The sequence below is a fragment of the Saccostrea echinata genome, unplaced genomic scaffold, assembly GCF_033153115.1.
Source record: "Saccostrea echinata isolate AGI-Se365-2 ecotype Australia unplaced genomic scaffold, CSIRO_AGI_Sech_v1 ptg000009l, whole genome shotgun sequence".
In the NCBI taxonomy this organism is placed as follows: domain Eukaryota; kingdom Metazoa; phylum Mollusca; class Bivalvia; order Ostreida; family Ostreidae; genus Saccostrea; species Saccostrea echinata.
Genome location: NW_026889758.1, coordinates 16,425,534 through 16,447,253, shown reverse-complemented (window position 1 = coordinate 16,447,253; position 21,720 = coordinate 16,425,534). Strand labels below are relative to the sequence as shown.

Here is a 21,720-nt window from a genome sequence, read left to right as displayed (position 1 = left end):
CTTAAATGTTTTCTGGAATACCATATTTTGTCAATTCAGAGAAGTACTTCTGTTTTATAAGGTCAAATAGAAATCTTTAATTCCAATACATGTTATCTGTAATAATTGTACAGAAAAAGTTTTAAAGTTTTATAATGATTACATTCCAAAAGCATGGGAGGAGTGTATTACATATCAAACTGTCTCTATTGCCTCCAGATTCCAGTCGCTGCAACATTTCACCGTGTCTACCAATGTACAGTGTAGCAGTAAACCATGTGCTTTTTAAAATCTTGTTTTTATTCTGTTTTGTAGGTTTTTATTATAATTTGCTGTTTTTTTTTTTATTTATTTATTTTTTTTTTTACTTTTATTTGCTTTGATTTAAGGGCCTAAAAAAATGTCGAGGACTTATCTAGTTGCACTGTGTATATAATTGTAAATTGTAACATGTTTATATGGTCATGGATTCCTATTTGTTTTCTCATTTTCCAAAAATGTCTCCAAGTTAATAGAGGTTTATAATTATTCTACAGCAAAGGTGCTAGGAGACATTATAGTGTATGGGATTTGCCATTATTGACTAGTGGATATGCTATATAGAATACCATATGACCTTCAGTCTCATATTTTATACAAAGACTTAGTTCAAGTTCAAAAATTTGATTAAGTTACAATGTCAAGATCAAAGGAAGTGGTGAAAATTTAATTTAAAAAAACAAACAAACAAAAACACTGAGTTTGAGTATTAGAAAGATATTTTTTACTGTCTTTTGAGGCTAAATAACAAAGATATTGACATAAATTAACCAAAATTCAACAGGTGACCAGTCTATAATTTTTATCCTAACCTAATTTTACTAATGTCCCCCCCCCCCCCCCCCCCTAGTGACAATTCTCTAGTTTGAAATGTTAGCTGTTTTAAAGTCATTCTACCCTCTTTGGGACATAAATGTATAAGGAGCCACTCTGAGAATCATTGCCTAGAGTCTAATTAGTGTACTTTGTAAGGCTGCAGACTGTCCAGAGTGACATAGGCTGTGTAAAGTGCACCTTATTTAGCTAGCATACTCTCTTGCATGTGACAGATTTACGACCAACTTTCATTTATTCTGGAAATGAAGCTCCTATTCTCAGCCTCTCAGTGTCCAGATTTGGCACTGTAATGACTGCACTAATATCGATTCTGCCATCAGGGATCTGGAATCTCAAAGGAAGTCATGGGAAAGTACAAGATGGAAATAAAAAACAAAAAAACAACGTATGATGTCTTCAAAATTATTCCTGAACATTTATGATCCAAGTTTTCAATATCATGCTCATTATTAGCACTGAAAGGACATTTACACTGCAGATTTGTGATCCGAAAAATATGGGATGGGCTACCATTTTCATCCATCCCAATTTTTTAGGACAAGTGACATACAGATTTGCAGCTTATTTATTTATCAAATGATGCATCATTGTTCTCTCTTTATTGTTCATATTCTTTCTTTCAAGAGTTACAAATGTTTTTTAATTAATAGCAATTGTTTTCTAAATAGGACGAGATAAAAAAAAATAAATCAGATGATGACAGTATTGATCTTGTCTCCCAACAATGAAGATGTTTTCTTGTATGAAAACTCTTCTCCTGATCGCTAAAAAAGTCTAAATAAGTTGATTAAATAATTATATCAATTAATCTTTTGGTAAATTGAGTATTTTTGTTTAAATTCATAGAAGGATGAAGCCTTTGCTGTATATATGTAAATTTTGTATTGCTTATGATAGCAAAAACCTCCAATAAGCAAGTTTTGCAAGAAAACAAAAAAATTCAAATTCAGTTGATTTTCATCATGCTAGAATCCATTTTTTTCATGAACATCATGTGTTCACTCTTACTTATGCCTTGACAGTGTACAAGGTACTTATAGCTATTTTCTGTTTTTATTTATTTTAATTTGTAAGCCTTTTTTACTTGTTTCACTTTTTTTTTGCATGTTGTATCGATGTTGTGATTTTGTTTTTAAAATCTTTCAGTCACAAGATGTTGGAATTAAAACCATCGTAATGTTGGATCAGCAAGGGGGTAAGGCAGCATGATCTATTGCATGTAGAGAGTTGATATTTTTAAACAGCATTTGATAAATTATAACTTAATAAAGTTGCTATTTATCATAACCCATATAATGGCTTCATATGGTTTGCTTACAAGTTATGATTGTGTATACTAAATAAATTGATTTATATTAGTGTAATTAATTACCATTGTTTTATGGAGGTGTATATTAAATCTGACTGAATAAATAATGTGTATTTAAAATGTATGTATTGCATTTCACATGTAATATTTTATCTCATACATGTGGTGAATACTACCCATAAGATAAACCTATGTTTTATCCACAGGTATGTGCTTTATCAATAGCGCTTCTGGTTTTGACACAACCCCTAGTTCAAGATGTAAATTTATCTAAACTTCTATTTGTGAAAGTTATTGCGTTATCGAATGAATGTTAATGAGCAAAAATGTTCAAAATGTTCATTAAAAAGAAAAAAGACTCATTTTAAATCAATGAAATGTCTTTTTTTTACTGGTTACCCCCTCCCCCCCCCCCCCCCCATAGAAAACGTTTGGCCCTAGCAATTTTACATTATACTGTATAACTTACCATGGATCTACAAGTAGCCTAGCACCAACACCATACAACATTGACTTTGTACAACTTCCAGTCAAAAGTTTGTATCAAAAGTTAATCTCCAACAGCAGATATCATTCCAAGATTTCATATTTTGTATCTACAGATAACTTTCTTTTCGGCATGTCAAGGTCAACAGTGCAACGTCATCAATTTACGTGTCATCCATTTGGGTAGAAATCAATCAACATAGTTTCACAGGGGTTATCTCAAAGTTTTGTTAAAAACGAAAATCGTATGAAATAAATAGAACATCTATAATTGTATGATTTGATATTTGCTTTATCCACCAAGTTGAAATGGTGTATATTTGCCCAGCAAGCCTCGCGAATATACACCATTTTAACTTGTTGGATAAAGCAAATATCAAATTGCACAATATAAATATCCTCTATCTATACAAAATGTAATTTTTTTTGTTAACTAGCATTTCTTCTTATACCCTTATTACTAGATTGTTGGTTACCAAGTTTGCTTGTTAAACAATCAGAAAAATAGAGTTCCTCTTTGAATATCAAAACTGCATTGTAAATTGCATTACAACAACTATATATATTGTAATATATATATATATAATATAATATAAATGCTAAATACTTCACCATTTTATCTTAAAATAGAACAATTGGACCGAATTGAAGAGGGTATGGACCAAATAAACCAGGACATGAGAGATGCAGAGAAAAACTTAGAGGGGCTTGAAAAGTGTTGTGGGCTCTGTGTGTTACCATGGAAACGGTTTGTATTTAAAATAATTTTTGCCAGGTACCCTTTCATGCAAGAGGAAGATATTTTATCTCATCCAACTACATTTTTGGTTGAAGGGTTGAACTTTTGTGTTGCACTTACTAGTTAGCTCAAGTAAGCTTTTTTGATCACATTTTGTCTGACATCTGTCTGTAAACTTTTCACATTTTTTACTTCTTCTTAAGAACCATGGGGCCATTTTCAATCAAACTTGCCACAAAGCACCATTGGGTGAAGGGAATTCAAGTTTGTTCAAATGAAGGCCCCGTACCCTCTTTCAATGGGAGATAATTAAGAATTAATGAAAATTTTGTGGCATCATTTAAAAATCTTCTTCTCAATAACCACTGGGCCAGAAAAGCTAAAACTTATGTGAAACCTTCATTACATAATGTAAATTCAAAGTTATTCAAATCATGACCCCCGGGGTAGGATGGGGCCACATACGAATATATAGGGAAAAAATCTTTAAAAACCTTCTTCTCAAGAACAACAGTCATAATAAGCCATATTGATAAGGAAAAATCTTGAGGCAGTGTAAATTCAAATTTGTAGAAATCTTGACCATTGGGAGTAGGGTGGAGACATAATGGGGGATCAAAGTTTTACATAGGAATATATACCGGTAGGAAGAAATCCTTAAAAAACTTCTGAAGAAGAATAACAGTCATGATAAGTCTTATTGGTATGGAAGAATCCTCAGGTAGTGAAGATTCAAAGAGCTAGAGCCACGAACCATCGAAATGTGCCTTAACTCCAAAATCAATGAGGATTTCAATATAGATAGCATAGACTTTTAGCTTTTCATTACTGTTTTTCTTTTTTAGATATCTATTATACTTTTTCAAGAAGAGATTTTACAGTATGGCATTGTTTTGATTGAAATTTGCATGAGGAACGTCATTATTTGTAACGTAACGTTAAATGCTTTACATCGTTACGTGGTTAATAAATTCCATTGCAATCACATAAACTATTAAAAAAAAACCTTAAAATTGGAATAGAGAAGTATCTGATCAGCATCATGATAGTTTATCAATATATTATAAAAAGAAGACCTGTGTTGATTTCATGTTGCAATTTATGATAACTGCTCGCGAGTGTAAACTGGTTGCATTATATCCTATAGTACATGTAAGAATAATCGGTGTCCCCTAGACTGTGTATTATTTTAAGAAAGTACACATAAGTCCTAGTTATGTATAAAAGTATCTAATACTATAGACATATGACTTACTGCTACATACTACATTATTTTCTGATAAAATAAATTCTGGAAAGCTTTGTCTGATCTGGATAGAAATATAACTGCAAACAAACGTTTTCAAATGAAAGTGACGTCCAGTGCGGTAATTTCAAATCCCTTTCCTAGTGAGAATCTGAACCTATAAAGATCTTATTCTTATTAAATTCAAATTGAATTATTAGAGGAGAGTAGTTTTGTGAGTGTGAAGAACTTGTTTCTGATTCATATGTGCGTTTTGACAATGAAGTATATTTAAACAATTGAATGCCTCGCCGATTTTCTAAAAAAAAAAAAAAACTTACAGAATAATTTTGTTTTAAATACATACATGTATATACAGAACTGAACAAAAACTTTCTAGCCCTAAGTCTGAGATTTCTAGAGTTATATTATATCATAAGCCGCTAGAAATTATGGATATTTTTTATTTGATTCAAATTATGTGACGAGATCAAAAGTTTAATTTCTAACATTAAACTCAATTCACATAGTTTTCAACATAACCTCCCTTTCAAAACTAAATATGATAAATGTTGATTGAAATTTAATTATTACGTACTTTTTTTAATTATATTGTAAACAAATGTTATTTCTCTTGTTGATTCAAATAAATATTTACATAAAGTTCCCAGTACAATAATTATCGATGTTAGACAATAAAAAAAAAATCTTAACTCCCTCCCCTTATTACACATATATGAGTTCAGTTTTTTTTTCTATCAGGTATATATCTCGCCCTAAAAGCAGAATTATGAATTTTTTTTTTAAAATTATTTATTATGTACTATCACTTCCATTTTTTTTTTTTGGGGGGGGGGGGGGCTGTTGTAGCGGATTAACGTAACACACGCGTTTTAATTTCGAAACACATACATTAGAGTGTACTGCATAAGAAACTGCGCCTATGTTTATCCTTTGTTATATTGTTGAACAGTTCAAGCATTTAAATCAGTAAATGATTGTTGCTTGTCTCCAATATCACATTTATTTGTTTATAAAATAAATATATAATTTAAAATCGTTACGCACGGCCAGAAGAGTGATACCCGGGAAAGGGGAAGGGTCAAATTATGTTTGAACCCTTGCCTCTACTTTTTTATTCATTAAATAATCTTTTTGATCGCCCTTCTCCTCCTGCTCCTCTATTCAAAATTACCACCTTGCCACAATTTTAATAATTGAAGCCAAACCAGTTAAACTACCAGTCTTAGTGAATGTCCCAATTTTGCGTTTATTGTAGTTTTAAAATAGGTGGTATATAATATTGAGTGACAATAATGTATGTTTTGAACTATTCATATTTCAAAATTAAGCTTTATTTTTTTAGCTCACCTCGACGAAGTCGAGATGAGCTTATGCTGTACCCCCGGCGTCGGCGTTAGCGTCGGCTTCCTGGTTAAAGTTTTAGGAGCAAGTTCCATTCCCAAGTAACTATAAGCCCTACCTGGACCAAACTTGCATGGATGATGCATCTAGGGATGGACACTTCCACACTTGCTTCAGATGCTGGATCTGACCTAGATTTTCCAGATGAGTGACCAGGTTAAAGTTTTTGGAGCAGGTCCATTCCCAAGTAACTCTAAGCCCTACCTGGACCAAACTTGCATGGATGATGCATCTAGGGATGGACACTACCACACCTGCTTCGGATGCTGGATCTGACCTAGATTTTCCAGATGAGTGACCAGGTTAAAGTTTTTGGAGCAGGTCCATTCCCAAGTAACTATAAGCCCTACCTAGACCAAACTTGCATGGATGATGCATCTAGGGATGGACACTAACAAACCTGCTTCGGATGCTGGATCTGACCTAGATTTTCCAGATAAGTGACCAGGTTAAAGTTTTTGGAGCAGGTCCATTCCCAAGTAACTTTAAGCCCTACCTGGACCAAACTTGCATGGATGATGCATCTAGGGATGGACACTACCACGCCTGCTTCAGATGCTGGATCTGACCTAGATTTTCCAGATGAGTGACCAGGTTAAAGTTTTTGGAGCAAGTCCATTCCAAAGTAACTATAAGCCCTACCTGGACCAAAGTTTCATGGATGATGCATCTAGGGATGGACACTACCACGCCTGCTTTGGATGCTGGATCTGACCTAGATTTTCCAGATGAGTGACCAGGTTAAAGTTTTTGGAGCAGGTCCATTCCCAAGTAACTATAAGCCCTACCTGGACCAAACTTGCATGGATGATGCATCTAGGGATGGACACTACCACGCCTGCTTTGGATGCTGGATCTGACCTAGATTTTCCAGATGAGTGACCAGGTTAAAGTTTTTGGAGCAGGTCCATTCCCAAGTAACTATAAGCCCTATCTGGACCAAACTTGCATGGATGATGCATCTAGGGATGGACACTGCCACACTTGATTCGGATGCTGGATCTGACCTAGATTTTCCAGATGAGTGACCAGGTTAAAGTTTTTGGAGCAAGTCCATTCCCAAGTAACTATAAGCCCTACCTGGACCAAAGTTTCATGGATGATGCATCTAGGGATGGACATTACCACACTTGATTCAGATGCTGGATCTGATTTAGATTTTCCACATATGAGACCAGATTTAGATTTTGGAGCAGTCTCATTCCCAAGTGACTATAAGCCCTACCTGGACCAAACTTTCATGGATGATGCATCTAGGGATGTACACTAACAAACCTGCTTCGGATGCTGGATCAGACCTAGATTTTCCACATGAGTGAATTTTAGCAATATTTTAACTAAATTAGCATGGATGCTGTATCTAGGGATGAACACTTCCAGACTTTCTTTGGATTCTGAATCCGACTTACATTTTCTAGATGAGTGACCAGGATAATTTTTTTTTGGATTAGCTATATAAAATTATGGCCTGTTGTGATTAAACTTGCATAGATGGTGCATTCAAGGATGAAACTTCCAGACTTGCTTTGGATGTTGGAACTGACCAAAATTTTCTTGATTAGTAAACGGTTTTTTGAGCAGGTCTATTTCCAAGTAACAATAAGTCCTACTTAAACCAAACTTGCATGGATATTGATCTTGGGATGTACCCTAACTAGAAAAAAAATATGATGTGAAATTTGCCTTACATGTAGATAACATTCGTCAAGGTGAGCTTCGTAATCTTTGATTACCTATGTTTTTTGTCATCCCTTCAAGTAATATTTTTTACGTCACTTCCGCAGGGATTCCCTACTATTTATAGATAAAACTATTAATCATTTGAATCTTATTTCTTAACTTAATGATCTAATCTGTTAAAGCTTTCCGATCCATGCTTTGTCTGATAACCTTAGATGTAATTTAGAAAGCCGGTAGGCAAACCACCTAATAGCAAATGAGAGTCCAAAATACATGTATTGGAAAGGCATGACTGACATCGTAGTGTCGCTGTCTTTTACTTTATTTTATATAACCAATGTGTGCAAATCGTGAGTTAGATTTACTAAAAGTTTAACTCTTTTTTTTTCATTTTAATTGGATCACCTCGGTATTTTACCTCAAAATGCATTCAGATGTAACAGAATTTCGGACACATTTGACATTGGATCGGACACTTTTCTGTAGATATAAAATGATTCATACACGTATGCGTGGATCTGTACATAGAGGGGGTGGGGTCCGCAGTTATTCAATTTAAGAGTTATTTATTTCTATAATAAAGTAACCGATAGATGTCCTTCCACATAAGAAACACGGACTCCTGTCAGTTGGTAAGAAGAGTCTATATAGCGGCTTGTTCACGAGAAGTGTCTTCCGCTCGCACCCTTTTTCAGGAAATATGTTTTATTCCTTGTCAAAACATTTTCCGAGTTGTGTAATCCCCCCCACCCCCCACCCCCCTCGCATTGGAGAATTTTTTTTTTCCCTTTTCTATGTTCGTCAAAAAAAAAAAAAAAAAAGTCGTATTATATTTTTAAACGGGTGTGATCCCCTCTTTTGTTCAAACTTAAAAGTGTCTCTAAATGAGCTCTTTTCAAAAATGTTTAATACTTGTAGTATTAATCTATCGCTTCTTACACTAGAAAAAAAGGACATCGTAAAATAGGTAGGCTAATTATGTAGTATAGAAAGTCTATAGGAAAGGTTCTAAGAGGAAGTCTAAGACATCGTGAAAGGCTTATAAAGAAGAAAAAGAAGCTAAGACAAGAAAGAGAGAGAGAGAGAGAGAGAAGGGGGCTTAGTTTTTTAGTGCTTAGTGTTTTAGTGTTAGCTACATGTACATATTTTACTACAATTATTGATAATTAGATTGAGAACACAATTAACCGATCTTGAACACATATATACCATAGATTTCTTCATTTAAAATAGTGTGTGATGAACAAATCAAATTACTTCCGCTTCATGTACAAAACTCGCATGATTTTTGCGTATTTTATGTATTGTAGAAAATAACCTTTGAGTTTTTATTAATATAAATAATCTGCCAAAAAAATACGTTTTACATCTAGTACTGGCAACTAATTGGAAACTGGATCTCGACACTTTTCAATTATTTATTACATGTAATGAAATTATTTTGACAATCTTCTTCAAATTATCTGTGCTCAGATGCAATCAACGTCAAAAAGGTCAAATTATGACGTCATCGTCAATTGATGTACGTAAGCATGAATGAAAAGAACGTAATGTTAAATTTTATATGAAATAACAAATGTTAAATGTGATTTTAAGATATTCTACAACAAAATAAGATTAGGGATTACATAGTTATCAAAAATAAATCTTATATACTTATAACTAATTTCAGCTATTTACATATATAATGAACTCATAATTACTGTTAAAATGGAGGACCTTGTTTCAATTTCTGAAAGCTCAACTTTCATAAAATGTAAAATTCATACTGGCCACACGCGAGTACCTCTAAGATATTTTGCATAAAGATGCATATATGTAATATTTTTCTGTCTGCAAAGTTTGGAATTGGTACTTGAGTGTGGCCACATTCAAATTTTGAAATAACTACCGTAAAATCAACGTTTTTTTAGTAGTTTTTAAACTTCAGTGGTACATTTGATGCTGCGCATGTGCCAAAGACTGTGGCCTGTGTGGTAAAAATATGTATGTAGAGTAGCATGACACTGTGCACTATAATATAACATATGACAAGCTTTGTGATTTCAAACTTGAATTTTGTCTAAAATTTAAGGCACATTTTGATAGTTCGTGGCTCTAGCTCTTTGTATAAATTATGACCCTGTGGGATAGGATGAAGCCACAAATGGGGGATCAAAGTTTTACATAAGAATATATAGGAATCTTTAAACACCTTCTTTTCAAGAAAAAAAAAGCCAAGATCAGTCATATTGATATGGAAGCATCTTCAGATAGTTAAAATTCAAGTTTGTTCAAATCAAATGAGGGTAGGATGGGGCTAAAACAGGGGATCAAACTTTTACATAGGAATACAATCAATACATAGGAGAAAAAAATTGCTGCTGAAGAATGGCAGGGCCATATTGACTCAGGTGAGTGTTGTGGCCCATGGGCCTTTTGTCCTATGTGATTTTACTATAATATACAGTCAAACCTTGTTATCTCGAACTCCACAGGACCGAGAAAAAACTTCGAGATTTCTGAGGGTTTGAGATATCAAGGGTAAAATACTTAAGAAATATGTGGTTAGGACTTCCCAATCACTTCGACATATCCATGATATTCGAGATATCTGTGTTCGAGATACGAAAGTTCAAATGTACTATTTACAGCATATTCATGACTTTAGCAAGCAAATAAGAATATTGATATAAATTTAAATTTTCCCAGGGCTAAGAACTTTGAAAAAGGAGGAGACTATGACAAAACATGGAAGGCATCAGAGGATGGGAAAGTGAACACGAATGGTCCGAGGGTGATAGTCGGTGAGACTGCAGGACCACAGGGACCAATAATCACCAGGTATGTCTAATACAAAGTAAAAAAAGTATCTGCTGGACAATGTAACTTACTATACAGAGTAAATAAAATGTCTAAGGGCCATGTATAGGGACTCAGAAATTACCAGGTAGGTCAAATACAAGGAAATCATAATCACCTAATACAAAGGAAACAGAAAGTCTTCAGGACATCATGGACATAGGAACCCAATAATCACTACAAATAGGTCTGTTGAGACGTTTAAAGAAAAGTTTTGTGAATAGAGACCCAATAATCACTACAATAATCATTAGGCTGGTCTGATACAAAGTGAATAAAGGTTGACTGAACCACATGACCCAGTAGTCGCCAGATAGCTAGGTCATAGAGTAGCAAAATGTCTGCTGTTACCATAGAGATCCAATAATCATTAGGTTGGTCAAGGATAAAGTCTACAAGATGACAGGGAACCATCAATTTAAAAGCATATTCCGCATAGGAAGAACAACAAAGTACATGTCTAAAACATGTTCCTCTCAGAAATGTCAGAGAAATATCAAAATAATATTGATTTATATAATAATAGTTATGTTTTTATTTTTGGTAGAATTACCAATGTTGCTCTCAAAAATATCAGAGAAATATCAAAGTTACCTATAATCACTTTTTTTTTTATTTTCGTAGAATTACCAATGATGCTCGTGAGGATGAAATGGAAGAAAACTTGACACAAGTCAGTGGGATGCTGGGTAATCTTCGAAATATGGCTATAGACATGGGCAGTGAAATAGAATCCCAAAACAGACAAATTGACCGCATTAACAATAAGGTCAGTTACAGAATTGTCATACAGAAAATATGTGTATTCTTGTGAGACAGGAAGAAATCTTTGCAATGAAAAATTTCATTTTTGAAGACAAATTTTTCTGCAATTGTAAAATAGGTATAGTACATTGTGTATGTTTTTGCTGATCTGTTTTTTTATAGGGTGGATCCAATGTGGAGCGTATTATTGAGGCCAATAAACGAGCCAATCTTTTGCTAAAAGATTAACAGATGACTGAACAGTGTATTTATGTATAGTGTGTTATTTCTGTCAGGTCACAGCATCCTATACTTCTTCATTGATTTATTTAAAGTAAATAGGTGTTCAAGCAGCAGGAAACTAGAAGAAATAGCGGGAATGAATGAGGAACTTTGACATAAAACCTTATATCAATGAAGTTGTATTTCTGGAGCATAATCTCTAATTTTGTGTATCACTTTATCTTTTTCAGTGGCATGTAGAGTCAGCTCTGATTTTATTTATTTTTTTGCATGTAAACATATAAGGAATATGTACAGTGATAAATCAGTACATTACATAGGTGTTTTGAATGTACCTTGGAAAGCTTTGAGCAGGAGTGATGAGTACCTTAAAGGAATAATTTACTAAATATTTGGCTATTTGAGAGATTCCTACTTCTTATGATGTCTTTCTTATAATGCATGTAAAACATGTAGTATACAGTGTAATCAGATAATAAGAATTATTGAAGCGTGCCAGTTGAGATTGCTACTGTACATGTTCCTTAGATTGTTCACTTCTAGCCTAGGATCCGTCACCTTATGATTTATCACAGAAGATTTCCGATAGTAAGACTTCAGTTTGTGTCAATCCCACAATAGGATTTTATTTTGATTACTTCATCTCTTACAGCACATTTTGTGAAATCCTGCTTTTTTATGTATTTTATTTACAAATATTCCAATAGATGTCTTTTAAAGTTTTGCTTATACATACATAAATGTTTTTTACTTTTGCAAAGGTACTTAAAAAGTTATTATGTAATCACATATACATTTTGTATATAAATGCAAATTTAGACTCAAATTTTTAAAATATGTTCAGTTTTTCAGACTTTTATTATAGGACCTTAAATCATACATGATTTAACTAATTATATGGCAATGATATTTTCTTTTTAAATGTCATTCTCAAACTGAACATATATTCAAAATTTCCAAACTCCTCAGAGCTATGTGCATCATTAGATCTTTCTTATATGGTCATATATTTTTTAATTACATCAGAGATCAGTACTAACAGTATTTTCTTAGAAAATGAAAATGATATCTTTATTACAGTGTAGTATAGTCCTTATGAAATGTGTTGATGAATTAAAAAGCTTAATAAGGCAAGGTTCATGGTCATTTTTATAATCCAGCTGGATTAATATGACTAATCCTGGTTGTAGATTACTAATCCTCATTAACCTGTTCTGTTTTAATTACAGACCCAGTCAAATGAGTCCCGGATTCAGGGAGCTAACCAGAGGGCCAGAAAGATACTGAAAGATAATTAACTGTTGACATTGCATTCCTTTTTAAACTATTATAGATATATCATTATTTTCTCTTACTGCAATATCTACTTAAACACATGATTATTTTAATGTTACTACATGTAGATGCATAGTATATATGTATATTCTCAGTCATGTTCGACATTTCATCATTAAATGCAGAAAAGTTGTGATGCAGAATTTAAAAAATGAAATTCAAAGATTTGAAACTGTCCCTGGCATGGAGATATTCGTCGGTAGAGTTGGTTGTGTTTGTAGAGACACAGTTTTCAGTTGAAAAATGGATCTACATAGAAGAGAATTTCAAAGCTTTGCTTTACTTCCAAAAATTAAGATATACATTTAGCAGGTTTGACATTGATGTCATAAACACTAAACATATAATTAATTCCAAATATAGGTACAGGAAATATTAAAATATTTATGGAATTTCATAAAGAAAGAGAAACTTACCAGTACATGTAGATCCATATTTGTTGTGTATTATATGTTTCCTTAGTGTTCACTGAATTGTTTACATTAATTTTATTCCTTGAGGAGGAAGGCAGGAGTATGAATTATATTCACCTGTTGGCATTTTTCATCAACAAATAGTGAAAATAAAAATGAGAAACTGAAGTAAATTAATTTTTTCTGTTAGTTTTTCTCTTCTGAATTTAAGATGATTGGATCTGTCGGTGAATATAATAAATACTTCCATCTCTCTTTGTATTGAGATTATTTCTTGTCGTTATCCCTTTGTTACAATAGAGTAAAAACTGGAATGCCTTCTCTAGAAAATAGTTGCTTAATAGTGCTATTAAATGAAGAAAACCAGCAGAAAATGTAGTCCATTAAGACTTACTTACATTTGCAATGAAGTTGAATTGATAGGACCCACATACTAAATTGCCATTCTACAGAAGTCATTTCAGAATATATGTTTTCTCTAGTTAGCATGCTTGTTTTGTTTATTTACAAAAAGTATCAGACATCTTTCAGTGTAAAGCACTGCTTAGAAGTACATGTCTAACAATGGCTGTTCATACCTGATGTCTGAGTCTTTTTGAGTTAGATCTATATTGTCGTTTTTCCTTTTATAAAGCATGCATTTTATTTCTGTTTTTTGCACCACAGGGTGGATGTTTGAATGATCGTGTTGATGCTGCCAACAAAAGGGCGAACAAAATTCTTCGTAACCAATGATAACTCCTGGTCTTCATGTTTCGAAATTCTCCTCTCCAAGATGCCAAATCAAAAAGTTTACAAAACCATTCAGAAGGGTGGTCTGCCAGGGGGAGACAACTCATGAAGACAAATTACGCACTTGTAAATTGATTTTGTGCTCAAATGGAAGCTCTCAAGATTTTTAAACCATTTTGTTTTTTTAACATAAAAACTGGGGTATTATTAACTTTAAATGAGAGGATATCCCCCTTCTAAATCTATTGAACATATCTTTAATAACTTGGTTGTTTCCTTTAAGTTTATCCTTGTTTTCCATAAAGTTATAGAAAGCTGGACTTCTCCCTTTGTTCAATCATCAGTATAATTCTAATCTCTGACAGATTAATAATTAAAAAAAAAGAATTATCTTCAAATTTACATTGTTGTTGCATGCATAACTTTTCTGTGTCCAAGCTGCAAAATTTTAACACTGGGCATATATTGTGCAATATGCTAATTCCAATATTAATTTACATTTTGTATATATATATAGAATCATACATGTATATTCAATAAGATTCTGATTACCAGTAGTTGTTTCATATTGTGTATTTTCATCTCATGCACACATGATCTAAGTTTGTGTATCATTGATGTTCAATTTTCTCTCCATCCTTTTCTAGAACACCTAGCAGCTAGGTAGATATTACTGTTGTTATACTATCATTACTGTTTCACTTAAGCTCAAAAACAGCACTGCAGTTCATGACATCATGTGATAGGCACAAGTGTTTGAAATAAAAATTTCATGCTTGAAATCAATTTTTAATATTAAAAAAAAATCAACCTGAAAGGTCACAGTTGTGCATACAAATATGTTTTTGAATATAAAATTATTACAGTTCTGTAGCCTTAAAAAAAGATTAAAACTTTAATAGTTTGTGAACTAAAGAAATGTAATTTCATTTCACTCAAATTTTATAAGAATGTAGATGAAGATTTGTGTTTCATAGTTGTTTATGAAACAGAAACTGCTTTCAGTCACTGTTATAAGGAACTGGTTTTATCTTTGTGCTATACTCATGTTATATTATATTAATAAACATCTCATGAAGCAAACCTTTCTTGTGATGATTCAGTTATATTTCAAAGTTTGATTGCACCTTTAACTTTTAGTTTAAACATTGACAATGGGAGAGCTAAATTCATTACCTTTTCTCACAAAGAATTTCTTACAAATGTAATGGTTTGGGCCGTGGATATGGGCCCGAGGAGTAGGTAGAGCACCTGACTAAGAGATGCAGGGGTCCTCGCCTTGCATTTTCTCCTTTTCTGTTGCACGTAAAACTAAATTTAACTGCCTACAACGGTTTTGCAACTGTGTAAATTATTTAGCACAAAGTCAACAAGTTTTTTTACACTTTATTTCTCATTTTTAAAAACAACAGAAGGAAAAATACCCACTAGTAATGTTTGTTCTGTTTATATAATTAAACCACGTAACATATTTATTAATCATTTCTAGTCATTTTGCCAGAATATTTTTATCAATATGTGAGTGGGTTCACGGTATACAATATTATTTGTCATATTACATACAAATGGTAAAATTTAAAAACAAATAACTGAAGATAAAAATCATAGTATACATACATGTATATATATCTTTCAACATCTAATTAAACTCTAATCAAGGGACACAATTTGTCAGTTAAGTGAATGAACGGTGAGATTTTTTTAATCATGGTATTATTTTAAAGGGGTTTTCAAATAAAGAATTCTCAACTACAGGAATTCACAAAATTTTGATTATTGTCCATATAATTGCACCTTGAAATTTACATTAAAGTCTATGATAAGAATGTGTTTTATTAAGATATTGTAAAAAATAATTTTAATTTCATACTGATCTCTTTGTGAAAATATGCATAAACTGTCTATATAAATATGGAATAAAATGAATCATTTACTGCCAATATTTTGAAAAATTTTCATAAAGGGCAGATAACTCTTCAAAAATGTTTAAGTTGCAGAATGGCTTGCTTCTAATATGTTACCTGTCATGTGAATCTGGTTCATTTCTTAAGTAATACATACTTAAGCAGCATAAATAGATTCAAAATTGTTCAATTGTTCAAGGAGAACTAAAGTATTTATCGGGTAATATTCTCAGTTAAACTTTTTCTTTGTTTCTGTGTACCTATCCATATACTGAAAAAAAAAAAAAACCAGAATTAGAATCTTGACTCTATCACTGAAATACCTTTTTAGCTCACCTGAGCTGAAAGCTCATGAACTGGTCTGTTCACATTTTGTCAGATGTTTGTGTGGTTGTCTGTCTGTAAACTTTTCACATTTCTACTATTCTCAAGAATTGCTGGCCCACTTACAACTAAACTTGGCACAGAGTATTCTTGGGTAAAGGGGATTTGATCAGATGGAGGGCCACACCTTTTTCCAAAAGGAGATAATTAAGAATTAGTGAAAATTTAATGGCATCTTTCAAAACTACTGGGCCAGAAAAGATGAAACTTGGATAAACTGGGGGGGGGGGGGGGGGGGGGGGGGCACACTGGGCAATCAATGTCTTCTTCTCAAGGACAACAAAGCCATGATTGGTCATATTAATATGGAAGCAGCCTCAAGTAGTGTAGATTCAAGTTTCGCAAATTATGACCCCTTGGGGTCAAGTGGGGCCACAATATATAATAAATGTTTTACATACAAAAATATAGAGGAAACAATCTTCAAAAACCTTTTCTCAAGAATACAGGCATGATTGGTTATGTTAATATGCAAGCATCTTAACGTAGGTCGCGGGTTTGCAGGTCATTTAAAAGTGTCCGAAAACATACCATGAAAAATAGTTATATGAATCCTCTACCTTCGTTTTATATTCTCTGAAAATTTTAAAAAATTCGTCTGCATCGTTTTTGTGTAATTAAATCCCAAACATGCCATTGTTGTCGTTACATTTTCGATGTTATTCTATTGAATTATATAAGAAAAACGTCGTTTTCGGCTTGTTTTGAGGCAAGATTTTGTTTAAAAAAATATCAATAACTTTTATAAGGTGCAGACGAAATTGTTTTCCCTTTGGTACTTTAACAAAGAATTGATTTGAAATAAATCAATGTGAAAAAATTAATGTCTTCGGGTTAGTTTTCGCGTAATTTAAATGTGGATAATTGCTTTTATATCGCAAAATGTTACATTTTTTAAGAACGACGTCATAAAATATGGCGACGTCATGCTTGACGTCGTGAATATCCATCCGGTATTCAGTGCAGAAAAATAAGCTAAAATAATTTTTATAAAAAAGAAATTCACGTCTATCTGCTTTCAAGTGACCCGTGAATCGTATCATAATAATTCAATAACAATGAAATGATTATTAGACATGTTTCTCTTCAGATTAGGTTTTTTGTATGTCTTATAGTAGTGAAAATTCTCGCAAGGGACGTAAAACAATGAATCCTTTACTTTCTTCCAATTTACTTTCTTCATGTGTTGTTTTCTTTCCGTTTCTTTTCTGTTTGTTTTGTTTTGCTTTTTTTCATAGATTAGACGTATCCTTACATTTGGCTGTGTATTTTTCTTTTCAAGCGTGCTGGCGGAAAACGGTATCCTTTAATTCAAGTAATTCAAGTATATAACATGTTTTTATTTAGACCATTCAGCAAGGTGCTCAAATCTACGAATTTCTGCCTAATATCGTCCCGGCTAAATACAATTTATTTTCAGTATATATTTAAACAAAATTTTTATTTTTACATACCACATTTTCAGAGGGGTAAGTGGGACGAGGATTTAAAAACTATTTTTATCTGATGTAATCAACAGCCAGTTTTTTAAGATTTTGGAAATAATCTGTCCTCGAAAATGTTGAAAAAAAAATAATCTGTCCTCGACTGGGCAAGAAAATAAATAATCTGTCCAAAACCAGTTCTAGCACCCCCCCCCCCCCCCCCCTGTATGGGAGTTTTCAACTTTGTTTTTTTTTTTCCAGACTTTTTCAGTGAAGAAGAAATAAATAGTCTGTCCTTTTTTTTTTGGAAATAAATAATCTGTCCTTCACCGACATGAAAATAAACAATCTGACTCGGTAAAATTTGCCACACTCACACCCTCTCCCTCAGAATCAAATAGTTGTCCCCTAACAGGAGGTCAGTGTCGCTAAAAATTGTCTTAATGTTTCATCGTACCTTAGCAGTACTTATTCAATTTATGATAAACTTGTACATCTATATATTTTAAAAAATATCCTGTTTAAAAATAAAGTTTAATCGTTTGATGTAACAGGTGTGTTTACATTTTTTTCTTTTAAATAATGGCTTCTTTCTTAATAAAACAAACTGATAATTCAAATACGATCAAAGGAAAGAAGGTCATTTGAACCTTGTGCCCATATCGTTTCGCGAAACCAAGTGAAAACAAATCAATCGCAATTTCTCGGGCCTTTCCGACAAGCCAAAAACAACCACTTGTCTTTCCAAGCTTGCAGGAAAGGCCCAAAAAGATGCAATTGATAACAAATAATTAAACTTTTTTTTAATATTTTCAGTGTCGATCATTCGAATCGTAATAAGCCTTCTTCACAAAATTACCAATTCAAACAAAAGTTTTATCTAAGTATTGTATCGACTACACAAATCGTAAAAAGCCTTCATTATTTGTGATAAGTTGTTGCTTAAACAATATAACACTAAACTACCAATTCCAAAAAAAGTTATAGCTGAATAATGATATACTGAAGAATATCATCGCAGATTTCTTTTTCATTGTGACGTCATAATCAAATGTGCACAAGAAAGACGCCCAAATCATATAAATTGCGTACCCAGTTTTAACGACGTCAGCAAACACGTGACCTACGTTAAGGTAGTGTAGATTCAACTTTGTTCAAAATATGACCCTTGCGGGTAGACTGGGCCACAATGGGCAATCAAAGTTTTACATTAGAATGGATAGCAAAAGATCTTTCTCTCAAGAACAGCAAAGCTATGATTAGTCATATTTATATAGAAGCATCTCAAGGTAGTGTAAATTCAAATCATGACCTCCAGGGGTGGGGTTGGGCCAGAATAGAAGGTCACAGTTTTACATAGGAATATATAGGTGGAAAAATCTGAGGATGAAGAGCATGATCATAGTGACTCAAGTGAGCATTATGGCCCATGGGCCTCTTTGTAAACTCCTAATTATTCATTCTATGTTATAAGAACTTTCTCAGATTGTGCTTTTAAAAGTCTACAAATTGTATAGAGAAATTAAACTTTCATTATAATACTGAATAAATTTTCCATTAAAATGCAATACATTTGATGAAATTTCTTATTATGAAGCAATTTTCACAATATTACCTCTTCATAGCCTTCCAAGTTGTGAAAAGATTTCATGTCAAACACATTCCCCTCAACAGCAAAGAGAGCTATCTTTGATTCCTTCAGGATTTTAGGTGTAAATGCAGAAATATCTAAACAGTTCTCCTCTAATCGCAAGACCTTTAACCTTGGACACTGGGAAATACTCTCCGACAGACGAGAAATCTGACAAAAACAATCACACATTACACTACCATGTATTACAGTTCTGAAACGTTTACTGAATGCTTTCAGCAACATGCAACCTGAATTCATGCTACATATGTTGTATGGTTTTTAAAGCAATTAATACAGAAATTAAGTATGATCATCAACTTGAAAAAATTACATCATACAGACATTGTTGAAGAATGACTGCCATGGAATTTACACACAAAACATAATTTATCAGTACTGAGTAAAAACCTATTCCAGATCAATATTTTTACCTGGTTTTGATTTAAGTTGAGCTCAATAGCTTGGCATGTGCTGACGGATTCAGGAATTTCTGTTATTCTATTCCTTGACAAATTAACAGCATCAAGATTTTTAAGGGTATTGAGCGACTCTGGAAAGCATGTGATTTTATTCTCTGAAACATTCAGAGTTCGTAAGTTTGACAACTGTGACAAAGACTCTGGAAGTCTCGTTAGACTATTACCATCCAATGATAAGCTTTCTAATTTCTTCAAATGCCCTATTTCTTCTGCTAAAACTTCTGAAAAAATAAAAAATAACTTTATAATGAATGAAAACTTATTTATAATTCAAGAACAAGCCTGATAGATTTCTATTGTACCTAGTTTGTTCCTGGACAGCACAAGATTCTTCAGGAGTGAAAAGGAGCCTATAGAGGGAGGTAACTCAGGAAGCTTGTTATCAGATAAATCTAGGGTCCTCAGATTCTTTGTGAGCTTTTGCAGATCCTTTGGAAACTAAAAACAAATATAGAAAGTACTTTTATTGAAATAGTCATGATTTTCCAAGAGAGAATCTTCGCACTGTTCCAATTTTTTTTCATATAGACTGAAGAGGTACTCAAAAGTTCTAATTTCACAAGAAAATATTTCAATCTGCATTTAAGTTTAAAAAATATGGAAAAGTATAATATTCCACTTTGAGATGTAGCATGTTATAACTTTAATCCACAAAGGCTTTAAGTGTCCACTTCTCCAAAGAGAATACATTTACTGATACCATATACATTTCTAATTAAAAACCTTATAAAAATCTAAAATAATGTTTAACATCCAGTTATCTTCAGAACTGTTGCATTATGGTTTTACATTTTAGTCTTTGAACATAACACTACAGATCCCGTTATGCAAATAAAGTGCAATTTACAGTGCAAGATTTCCTGTGCATGGTTGGAGATGTATTTCTCCACTTTCCAGCATTGGTCAATCAACTACCTTTCATTCCTCAATTCTAGACATATTCTATAACCAACCTGTATATTTTATTTACCCTTTATAGTTGTAGCTACAGACATCTTTAGTGAGATATCGTCAGTAAGTCAACATGGCTGTCTGAAGACAGAAAATTCAAAACAAGTGAATTTATTGGTCTGTAGATACGACTATAAAGGGTTAGGAGGTAAATAAAATAAAATATACAGGTTGGTTATAGAATATGTCTAGAATTAAGGAATGAAAGGTAGTTGATTGACCAATGCTGTGAAGTGGACAAATACATCTCCAACCAAGCGCAGAAGATCTTGCACCATAAATTGCACTTTCTTTGCCTTACGGGATCTGTAGCATTATCGTCGAAGACTAAAATGTAAAATCATAATGCTAGTTAAGGTTTTGCAGCTAACGTCCGGTGTGCTATAACTTAAAAAAAAATTGGCTATTAAGTCTAATGTCTGTACTTTAAACCTAAACAGATTTCATATCTTTATCTTCTTTAAATTCATCACTCATAGAAGCAGGTTATCATGGTTATGAAGATCTGAAACAGATAGCTAATATGATTAACAGGGTGGTACGTAGTTTCAGTTGATTGAGTTGAAGTCTTTAACTTCGTTTACTATACCTCTTTCAATCCAGCTTTACATAGCTGAAAGGCACCTGTTTTCTGTGCGGTCTCAATATGCTGTGTTATGTTCGAATTTCCCATTCTTAATAAACTTAAGTTACATTATAAATGCAGAGAAAACAACCTGAAATTAACACGGAAGTAAATGTAATAAATTAAATTTGAAATCGAAACAACTATAATATTTCCGTTAAATGAAAAAGTGCCTTGTATTTGTGCATGTAAATATAAAATATACATTTAGATCTATACTTGATATCAAATTATACAACAAAGATACGTCTATAAAATTTAAAGAGTTTTATAAACATAATTCTGGTAAATTT

General features: G+C 32.7%; 2 protein-coding genes across 5 annotated transcripts in view; one reads left to right on the top strand and one right to left on the bottom strand.

Annotated features, from left to right (window-relative positions):
• Positions 1-15,110, top strand: part of LOC133181881 (synaptosomal-associated protein 25-like) — a 50,678-nt gene extending 35,568 nt beyond the window's left edge. Inside the window, exons 4-9 of one of the 4 annotated variants that reach the window (XM_061316528.1) lie at positions 2,002-2,050; positions 3,281-3,398; positions 10,411-10,542; positions 11,185-11,329; positions 11,488-11,569; positions 12,777-12,869. In XM_061316528.1, the coding sequence (XP_061172512.1) occupies positions 2,002-2,050; positions 3,281-3,398; positions 10,411-10,542; positions 11,185-11,329; positions 11,488-11,553 (510 nt within the window). In that variant the 3' untranslated portion in view covers positions 11,554-11,569; positions 12,777-12,869. The other 3 variants (XM_061316525.1, XM_061316527.1, XM_061316526.1) reach the window with 3 other exon arrangements.
• A 288-nt stretch (positions 15,111-15,398) lies between these two features.
• Positions 15,399-21,519, bottom strand: LOC133183382 (leucine-rich repeat-containing protein 57-like). Its single transcript, XM_061318344.1, has 5 exons — positions 21,392-21,519; positions 20,154-20,289; positions 19,804-20,072; positions 19,355-19,540; positions 15,399-16,202 (listed from the first exon to the last, which is right to left on the bottom strand). Exons 1-5 carry the CDS (start codon positions 21,473-21,475, stop codon positions 16,161-16,163), a joined length of 717 nt encoding a protein of 238 aa, XP_061174328.1. The 5' UTR covers positions 21,476-21,519; the 3' UTR covers positions 15,399-16,160.
• Positions 21,520-21,720: the final 201 nt, after the last annotated feature.

Coding starts and splice junctions, on each gene's coding strand:
- LOC133183382 (XM_061318344.1), bottom strand. CDS start 21,475: ATGGGAAATTCGAACATAACACAGCATATTGAGACCGCACAGAAAACA. Junction 20,290..21,391: donor GTAAAGCTGGATTGAAAGAG/GTATAGTAAACG, acceptor ATTTGTTTTTAG/TTTCCAAAGGATCTGCAAAA. Junction 19,541..19,803: donor TCAACTTAAATCAAAACCAG/GTAAAAATATTG, acceptor TGTTTTTGTCAG/ATTTCTCGTCTGTCGGAGAG.